The 10138-nt window shown below is 57.1% G+C and overlaps 1 protein-coding gene across 1 annotated transcript in view; it reads right to left on the bottom strand.

Annotated features, from left to right (window-relative positions):
• The window catches only part of ARHGEF17 (Rho guanine nucleotide exchange factor 17), a 37405-nt gene extending 29927 nt beyond the window's left edge, over positions 1-7478 (bottom strand). Inside the window, exon 1 of the mRNA XM_085216648.1 lies at positions 4679-7478. Within this exon, the coding sequence (XP_085072774.1) occupies positions 4679-7459 (2781 nt within the window). The 5' untranslated portion in view covers positions 7460-7478. The remainder of the gene's footprint in view (positions 1-4678) is intronic.
• Between the last annotated feature and the right edge of the window lie 2660 nt (positions 7479-10138).

A 10138-nucleotide genomic window follows, 5' to 3' on the forward strand; every position in this document is an offset into this window, starting at 1 on the left:
TGTGCTTGCATGCATAGTGATGGTGCAGTCCTGCCCTGTGCATCTCCCTGTGCACCTCTGCATGTGTAAAACATCCTCATGAATCTGGCCAGCCCAGTGCCAACCTTCTCTCTCCAGGGTCAGATCCTGACCCTACCCCCATTGGCACAGGGGTGGCTGCTGCTCCACATCACCAACTCCTCCAACAGCCAGACCCAGAGGTGACAATAAGCAACAGCCATCCATCACCCCTGCTGGAGTGTGCTTCCCCAAATCGGTGCTCCCCCTCCGTTAGGGTGCACGGTGAGCTGATGCCCCCTCCCAGAGCAGTGTCCACATGGGCTGTGCCTGATGGCACAGGCAGAACCCAAAAGCAGCGCACCCAAAATATCTCCTGGGGGAGAAAAGCTGAGATTTCCCCGCCCCAGCCATGTAATTATAGATCTGCAGTAACGACAAAAAAAAGGGAGAAAACTCCCAACCACGGCCCAAAACGTGGTTCCTATGGAGATGGGTGAGAAGGGAGCAGAGGGGTGGCATGAGGACAAAGGATGCTGCAAGAAGCCCCAGTCCCACCAAAACCCCGGCACAGCCACGCATCCCCCTCTGCAACCCCACTTTTTTGGGGGAAAAAAAATTCCCTTTTTCTTCCTCCCTCCATGCTAGGAGAGCTTTTCTCATGTGTCCCTTCTGGGCAGCACCAGGTAGGGGAAGACTGCGTTCCCATGACACGTCTGATCCTACGAGGTGCTGCATTTAAGTCAATATTTTCCCATTGGGTCCGACTGCTACTAAGTCAACAAACAGCACGTGGCAGCAAGCATACCTGATCTTCCACCCCCCCCAGGGAGCACGTGTGCCCCCCATCCCATCTGCTTTTGGGATGCTGCTGCCAGGAAACCTCATTTTTCCTTATATTTATGATGCATTTTCAATCTTGCTGCCTCCAAAGTGTCACTTCTCCCTGCAGACTCTGCGCTGCAAAAGGGTTTTGCTGCGGGATGCATGGGCAAAAATAAAAACCTAGTGCTTCAACTAGGTTTGAAGCTCTCCGGCACCAGGGATTCCCCAGCCCCATAGAGAACTGCTGGAAGGAGCCCAGGACAAACAGTTACAGAACAGCACGTTGCAGCCACCCGCCAGCACACGCAGCCCAGCAGGCACCAGGGCAGTGAGAAAATGGGGGATCCTTGGGGCAGGGTTGGGTTCTACCATGCTGGGAGCAGCCAGGTGGATTTGGGCACTGTGTTTTTCTCGGGATTTTGGATCTCTGTGCTCCGTGCATGCCAAATAAATTTGGGAAAAAATGCAAAGTATGAAAGTAAATCCTTGGTGGTGCTGGAAATGGTGGAGCAGGAGTCCTCACCTCCGATGGACGCTGCAGGGACTGCAGTTTGGGCTCAAACTGCCCTTGGACAGCAGTGCTGGGTGAATGAAAGGCAGATCCTAATGAAATGGGATGAGGCAGAGCTGCAAAAGGAGGAACGTGTCCCTGGGGAAGAGCACTGTGAAAACACCAGACCCCTTCATTACTTCCCAGAGACGAACAGGACGGACGGACGCTGTGACGCAGATGACCATTTTGGAAGAGCAAAAGCCCCCGTGGAGGAATGACAACGGAATGGAGCAGAGGAGCAGCCAAGGGGGGAGAAATCAAGACAAAATAAATGAAAGATGAGGGTGATTTCTTCCCTGTAGGTCCCAAGTTACATCCAGCCCTCAGTGCCGTGCCCTACAATGAAAGCAACGTGGTTCCCCCTCACCCCCCCCCCCCCCCCGGCCACGGTTGGTGCCATCTGAAATAAAACATCCCAGCGCTGCCCTCTAATAAATCAAAGGGAAATAAAACGCTGCTTTAAGTTCTTTGCAGTGCAAAGAGGCTCAGAGGCAGGAAGGAGATTCAAAGATACGGCCGCAGCGTTGGCCTTAAAAGGCAAAATTCGCCCCTGCCGTGCCGGGTTCGAACAAGGTGAGCACCACTGGTCCCACGGCCTCAACGCGATGCTGAGCCAAACTGGGCTCCCAGTTGCCATGGGTTGGCTGGGGTAGAATCTGCTCCAAATGAGTCCCAGATTGGCCTGGATGCTCTTGGTTGGGGACGGCAATGCTTGGTGCTCCAACAGCACTTCTCACCCCATGACCATGAGGTCTCTTGCAACCATTAATTATTCCCCAACAATTATTATGGACCAGACCCTCACCCTGCAGATGCATCATGGAGAAGCGAGTGCTCGGTCTATACCAACACCACCCAAAAATACAGCAAAACTCACCCCGACCAATTCCCAAAGAGCACAGTGCTGGGGTCCTGTCTCCCATCAATGCCATGGCAATGCCATTAACCTCTCCCCTCCATCTCCTCTTCCCTTCCAACCATCCCGGAGGCGTCAACTGAATCGGCACCATCATGATCCATAAATTATTTCGTGCAAACAACCACGCAGAAAGCAGGGCACGTCGCAGCTGTGAGCTGCTATTCCTGCAGCCTGGGGCTGGGAAAAGAACCCAACCTGCCGCCACCCGCACCCATCTGCGGGGTGGGACGTGACGCAGCACCCAGCACCCACCTGGCCATGGGTGCTGGGAACTCAGCAAGGAGGATTTCTGCTCTCGTTTGCAATTGTTGGGAGAAGGAGGTGGGGAATTGGTGAGCGCAGAGCACGGAAAGAGGTGGATTGAGCAGAAAATGGGTGCTGATAACAGTAAGGCAGCCACCCTCGCCCAAGGGCGTGGATCAAAGCCGGCGCTGCAGCTCCAACCCGATGCAGGAGCACGGATGGATTCATGGGATGGCTGCAGGTTCAGCAAATCCTGAGTCCCTGGGTGGGGGTCCTGCTGCCCCCCATAGCTGGGGGGCTATGGAGAGCCCTCCAACTCAGGCACGATCCTTTGGATTTGCCATGAAGATGCTGGGGTAATGTTGGAACCGGTTGATCTTTAAGGTCCATCCCAACTCAAGCCATGATGTGTCCAAGAGGGGGAGTCCCCGTCCCTTATTGCAGCCCTGGAGTGTGCCATCAGGGTACATGTGACACTGAGACAACACAGGCGCTTGTGTGGGGAGCTCTAACAAAACCCAGTGGGAACCCATGGGAACTCCAGCAAAACCCAGTGGGAACCCAAAGGCCACGCCAACAAAACCCAGTGGGAACCCCAAGGAAACCCTAACAAAACCCAATGGGAACCCAGAGGGAAATCCAATAAAGCCCAACAGGAATCCAAAGGACATTCCAGTTAAACCCAGTGGGAATCCAAAAGGAACTCCAATAAAACCGAATGGGAACCCAAAGGAAACTCCGAAGGAAGTCCAAAGGGAACTCCAACAAAACCCAATGGGAATCCAGAGGGAACTCCAATAAAACCCAGTGCGAATCCAAAGGACACCCCAGCACAATCCAGCGGGAATCCAAAGGGAACTTCAACACAACCCAGTAGGAACCCAAAGGAAATTCCAACACAACCCAATGGAAACTCAAAGGAACCTTCAACAAGAACCCAAAGGACACTCCAACAAAATCCAGTGAAAACCCAAACGGAACTTCAACAAAACCCAGTGGGAACTGAAAGAACACTCCAACACAACCCAGTAGGAACCCAAGCATTCAATCCAGGGATGCTCAGGGAGGAAAATGGAAAAAAATGAATTTTGTTATATTCACACAGACTCTTGGAAAAATATCCTCACTTTGCATCTCATCCTGGCCAGCAAGGGTTGTGCTGCCTGGGCACTTCCTTGTCTGCTGGAGGCTTTGCAAGAAATCGTACAGCCCATCCTCTTGCTGCAATAAATCGCCACCCAAATGGGGCTCAGGTATTTCTGGGCTTCGCCCCGGCGCCATGTGGGGATTTCAGCCCACGGGGACTTGTGCTGAGTTATTAAAAGCCCAATGGGTGTAGGAGGTGGCAGCGCTTGCAAGTATGGCATCACTTTTCTAGCAGCTTTGTGTCCCCTATCCACACTCCCATGTGCAAAAATCCATACCTCAGAGATCCTAATAAACAGGGTTAAACTTTTACATTACAGCATGCACAATCACTTTTTCCCCCAGTTTTTCCCCTTATCTTTAAAAATGAACATTTCTGTATAAAGCTGTAATTCAGCACAGTCACCAGCAAGCCTCCAGTTGTAGAGTTTTAGGGGAAAAGCTGTGCTCAGCACGTTCCCATGCAGAGCAATTGCAAGGCATTTTTTGGGTGGAAAGCACCGCTTTGCTCAGTGGGGCAGAACAGCAGAAATACCAATGAAAAAAGCAGTTTAAGCCCTCTGTCAAGGCAAAAATGCAACTTTTGATTCAGCATTTCAGGCACAAAATCCCCCATTGCTGTCTGAGAGCACACTTGTTTATGGAGACCCTATATAGCATTGCTGGGAGATGTACCTTGAGGGCAGAACTGCCTTCTGTGGCCTTTTGGTGCTGTTTGACCCAGAGATCACTTGGTTTTCACCCCAAAATCACCTGCCTGGGGACTGTTACCACCCGAAAATCACCTACTTGGGGAGCTGTTCCAAAAACCTGTCCGCCCTAGGACCAGGAACATCTCTCCAGGAAGGGCCAGACCCAACTCTTGGCCATCCCACAGCACTTCCCTATGTTAACGAGAAAACTTTGGTCCCAAAGAGAGACACGCAGTGGAGAGGGGACACCAAACATCCCGCATGTCATTGCACACCGGAATTTTGGGCAAAATGGGCACTTACCACCTGGGGCTTGCTCTTGGGGTCAGGCTGCCGTGGGCACCTGGCGGGCTCAGGGGCGGTGGGTGTCACAGGCGAGGAGCGGGACCCATCCCCAGGGCTGGGGGACGTGTCACTGGAGTTGAGGGCCAGCATGTAACGCTTGGTGACATCCTCCAGTGACGGTGGCTGTAGGGCAGGGAAGGATTTGACAGGGGGACGGGTGGCCTCCAGTGCGGGGTGCTGGGCATGGTGGCCAGGGTGTGGCTCGGGGACCGTGATGGGGACGAAGGTGGCAGGCTCGCTGGTGTGCCGCACGTGCTTGGTGGCCGGGCGGGCTCTGGCCATGGTGGTGGGCACCACCTGGTTCTCCTGGTGGGACACGCGGCCGCTGCGCTTCTTGGAGCTCCGGCGAGCGCCGCGCGGTGACAGCACCTCGGCCAGCTTGGGGTCAAAGCCGTAGCCGTGTCCAACACCCTGGGGACAGATGGGGACAGGTCTCTGCTCCGAAAGGATGGGCTCGCTGCTGGATGGTGGGATGCTACCCTCCAGCTCACTGATGGCCTCGCCGGGTCCCTCAAAGGCGCCCGCCGGCAGCTCTCCGCGGCGGCTGGGATCGCTCAGAGATTTCTTCTTGATGGTTTTCCCATTGCCTTTCTCATCGATGACTTTATCCATGGCGCCGGGCTGGCTGACGATGGTCTGGATGAGGCTGCTGTAATCTCGCAGCCCATCGCTGCAGAGGGACAGGTCGCTGCCGGCGCTGCCCGCGTGCCCGGCCAACGCGATGGCCGAGGGCTGTGGGATGCCGCCCTTGGCGCTCAATGAACCCAACAGATTGCTGTCAACGGAGAAATTCTTCGCGTCCTCCGTCACTGGACAACGCCGGTGGGGCATGGGGTCACTCAGGGAGCGGTAGGGCTCACCGGGACCCTCCCCGACGCCACTCTCCACCCCATTGGTGCCCACCGAGGGGAATTTCCGCCGGCGCCGCAAGCTGCTGGGTGTGCTCGGGGTCTCTGATGGCGCTTGGGCCTTGCAGGCCAGAGCATCCTCTGCAGCCGGAGCTGGGGGTGGAGGTGGCTCGGTGGTAGTGACATTGTTGTCATGCAGCTGCCAGGTCTCATGTAGGTCCCCCAAGGCCGCCCCAGTGGGCCTTGGCTCTGGCTCAGTGACAATACCCTCGTCCGTCACGCTTGACTCGTGACCCAACAGCTCCTCCACGGACTTCCTGCAAGAGACATTCTCCTCCAACTCCACTTTCTTCAAACACTGCGTGCTCACTGGCTGCCCACGGAGGGCCACGTCCATCCCCGCCATCGGTGCCACCTCCTCAACTCCATCCACACCTCCGCTGTCCTTCTGCTCGGCCGCCAAGCCATAGTCCTGCTGGGAGCCCATCCTGCTGATCTTCTCAAAGACCTGCCTGGCCTCCTGGATGTACTGATCCTGGATGACCACGGGCAGCACGTCCTCATCATCCCCCAGCCTCCCACCGTCGTGGCTGCCAGCAGAGGCCAGGATGAGCTCGGAGGAGCTCTGCTTCATGGCGCTCTGCAGGAAGAGCCGTCTCGTCCCTGACTTGTCTGAGCAGGTGAAGGACTTGGCGCGGCGCAACGTGGCCGTCAGGTCCTTCAGCGTGGGCCGTTCGCCCGGCGCCCAGCGGCCAGAGGGCTGAGCGGAGCCGCGGGTCCGAAGGTTGGATGTGGGGACGTCGTAGGCTGCGGCCTCGCCAATCCTCACCCCTTTTTTCTTCACCTTCAGCTCCGACAGGTCCGACTTGAGGAAGCTGAGCAGCGTCAAAGTCTCGGTGGCGATGTCGGGGTTGGATAAAGACTTGCGGTGCTCAGTGCGGTCTCCCACCAGCTGTAGAGCATCGCTCCCCAAATCCGCCCTCACCTTGGCCATGCCCGAAGGCAGCTTGGGCCGGGCTCGGATCTGGGGTTGCCCCCACGCCAACCCATCGCTCGGCCCCAAAGCGGGCGATCGGCGTCCTCCATGCAAAGCCCAGCAGCCCGTTGGCTGCTCCTCTTCCTTCAGCGTCTCACTGCTGGCGTAGCGGCTCCCGGCGGGGCTGCCGAAGGGCAGGAGGTTCACCTTGGCCACGCGGGCAACCACGGGGCCGGCGGGGGCCAGCGGCTGCCTGCTCCCCGCTTTGCCCGGCGCCTCTCCGTCCCTCTCGGCCAAACGTTGGGCGCTTCGCCCTTCGCCTTCCGCACCCCGACGCGGCTCCTCCAGGCTGCGGGACGAGGAGGAAGAAGAAGAGGAGGAAGGAGGAGGAGGAGGGTGGGTCGAGCTATGCCAGGAATGCGGGCCGGGCCCCGGCGGAGCTCCGCGGGCAGCGCGCAGCGCGGGGTGCGGGACGCGGCTGCGGGGCGGAGGCGGAGGGGGCTGCGATGCCCGTCCGGAGCCGCTCCCGGTTCCGCATCCCGGGGAGCGCCGTCCGTTCTCTCCGAAGAGTTTGCGCATCGCCGGGACGCTGGGCCAGCGCGGCGGCTCCGCGCTCAGCGCCGGCCCCCGAGGCGGTAGAGGAGGAGGAAGAGGAGGAGGAGGAGGAGGCGGCGGCGGCGGCGGCGTCCCGGCATGGGCCGGGCCCGGTGCTGGCTCCGGCTCGGCGAAGCGAAGGGAAAGCTGACGAACCGATGGGGCCAGGCTGCGGAACGCCCGACCCGGCGATTCGGCGTTCGGCGGTGGCGAAACTTTCCTAGCCGGGAACGAGAAGGAGGAGGAGGAGGAGGAAGGCGGGGAGGAGGCGGGCAGCATTCGGCCCTGCAATGCCCCCCGGCCGCTGCCCCCCTCCGCCATTGTGTGCCCCCCCCGGGGCCGCCTCCGCCCGCCCCCCGCTGCCCCCCGGCACCGCCCGGCCCCGCTCCTCCTCCGGGCCGCCGCCGGCCTTCATCCCTCCCGCTTTGTTTTCTCTCTCTCTCTCTCTCTCTCTCTCTTTTTTTTCCCAGCTTTTTTTCCTCCCTCCCTCCCTCTTTTTTTTTTTTTCCCTCACCCCCTTCTTTTTTATTTGTTGCATTCAAATAAACTTTCCCCGAGAGGCGTGGTTTCCTCCTGCAGAGGGGGATGGTTGCAGGGCTGCGGATTGTCCTTTTTTTTTTTTTCCCCTTCTCTTTTTTTTTTGGCAACAGCAGAAGGAGAGCAGGCCGAGCAGTCACCCCCCGCATCCCTCCTCCCTCCCCATCCCTTCCTCCCTCTCCATCTCTCTCAACTTTTTTTTTTTTGGTTTTTTTTTTTTTTTTGCTTTCTACGGGGAAAACCCCATCAGGAGGTTAAAAGTCGGGGCTGAAGGCAGAGACCCTTTTCCTCCCCCGTCTCTCCCCCCCCGCCCGAATTCCTCCTGCATTGCCCCATCCCCGACTTTCCACGAGCCCTGGAAGCGCTCTGCTCTTCTTAACGATGTTCTCGTGGCTTTTCAGCCTCCAAACGCTGCCAGCGCTCCGTGCTTGCAGGCACTGATCTCCATCTCCCAAGGGTTTATCACGGAGGAAACGAAAATGAATGGGATAACCTCGATTTGCTCTGCTGTGGCACCACGGAAAGGACTCTGCTCTTCTGCTGCAGGGGCACGGAAACCTCCCAAGTGCCTCCAGCAGCGCCCTGAGCCCCGGGGGGGTTCCGTCTCAACTCTCCCTTTCCTCCTGCCCCTCTGCCCCCAGGGCTGGGTGTCCCCACGCTGTCCCCTGGCACTGGGGATGTGGTTTAGGGAAGAGCTTTGTATTTCTTCTGCTTTTGGTGCTGCAGGAGCTGCTCCTTGGGCTGCAAGTGAAGGAGATGTCTCCAAGTGTCCCCTTCCACCCCACCCCCCAGGAGTTGCTGTGCCCATCACCTTTGTCTCTGGGCCTGGTAGCATTATAGGGTAACATCACCACCACCACATCCACACCATGGATCTGAGAAAGAGCCACCAGACCCCAAGGCTGAGCAGACCAGAAGCCCGTCAGCTGAGCTCCTGAGCACACACAGAGTTGGCACTTCCACCTCCCAGACCTCTTCGTGGTGTCCTGAGTGACCCTGCCCCAAACCTGGAGTGTCCCCATAGAGTCCCCAAACCTCTCCCAGGCACTGAGTGGCGGTTGCTGTCTGCTTGCACACCCTGCAAAGGTAGCCTGGGGGCATCTGAGCTCCTGGGGAAATACAAAATCTGTCCAGTTTTGCCTTTCTTGGACTTCCCTTGGCATCGTTTTGCAGAACTTTCCATAGTCAGCCCTACATCCACTTGGCATAAGGTGTTGGTCTTGGGGTGCTACCTGCAGCCCTTCACCCCCCTGTGCACATTCCCCCAAACCCCAAAATCTGACGTCCTCTCCAAAACCCAAAGATTTTGTGCACTATCCGAAATCCGGAGATTTTTCTTTTTTTTTCGCCCTTTCCAAACCTGAAGACGTTGCGCCCTCTCCTGGGTCCGGGTGGTGTGGCCGAACCTGAGCCCAACACCCTCCTCTCCTTTGTCTGGGGAAACCTGGGGACAGCTGCATCCCCTCGGGGTTGTCCCTCCAACCACCCATATTAATGTATCACGCGGCCTTGAAGGGATGGGAGACCCCAAAAACTCATTTGAAGAGATTTCATTGGCTACAACCAAGGGGAACCCAAAGACCACCTCAAGTCCATCAAAGCCACTCGAAGTCCACCCCAAATCCACCCCAAGTCCTCCCCAAGTCCACTCGAAGTCCACCCCAAATCCACCTCAAGGCCACCCCAAGTCCACCCCAAGTCCACCTCAAGGCCACCCCAAGTCCGCCTCAAAGCCACCCCAAGTCCACCCCAAGTCCACCCCAAGTCTACCCCAAGTCCAACCAAAGTCCACCTCAAGTTCACCCTAAGTCCACCCCAAATCCACCCCAAGTCCTACCCCAAGTCCAACCAAGTCCACCTCAAGTTCCAAAGTCCACCCCAAGTCCACCTTAAGTTCCCTAAGTCCACCCCAAATCCACCCCAAGTCCACCCCAAGTCCATCTCAAGTCCACCTCAAGGCCATCCAAAGTCCACCCCAAGTCCACCTTAAGTTTACCCCAAGTCCACCCCAAATCCACCCCAAGTCCACCCCAAGTCCATCTCAAGTCCACCTCAAGGCCATCCAAAGTCCACCTCAAGTCCACCTTAAGTCTAACTCAAGTCCACTCCAAGACCACCCAAAGTCCACCCCAAGTCCACCTCAAAGCCACTTCAATTCCACCCCAAGTCCTCCCCTATCTCCTCCATTGCCTCCTGCATCCCAACCAAATGCACCCTGTCCCAACTCTTCCCCTTTGCTTTGGCAAAGAGAAGGAAGAACTCAAGTGCATCCAGATGCAGTGCATTGGGATTAACTGGGGAGCCTGGCTGGGTGGCTTTGCACAAGCAACCAATCTAGAGGGCTGCTAATTCCTGAGATTGAAAGCAAATTGCTTAAGTTGATTAGATGTGATTATTGCACACCAACTCCTGTGAGATACACGGCACCCACAGATCTACACACATTTAGGCACACACATAACG

The sequence above is a fragment of the Meleagris gallopavo genome, chromosome 1 (genome assembly GCF_905368555.1).
Source record: "Meleagris gallopavo chromosome 1, MGAL_WU_HG_1.1, whole genome shotgun sequence".
In the NCBI taxonomy this organism is placed as follows: Eukaryota; Metazoa; Chordata; class Aves; order Galliformes; family Phasianidae; genus Meleagris; species Meleagris gallopavo.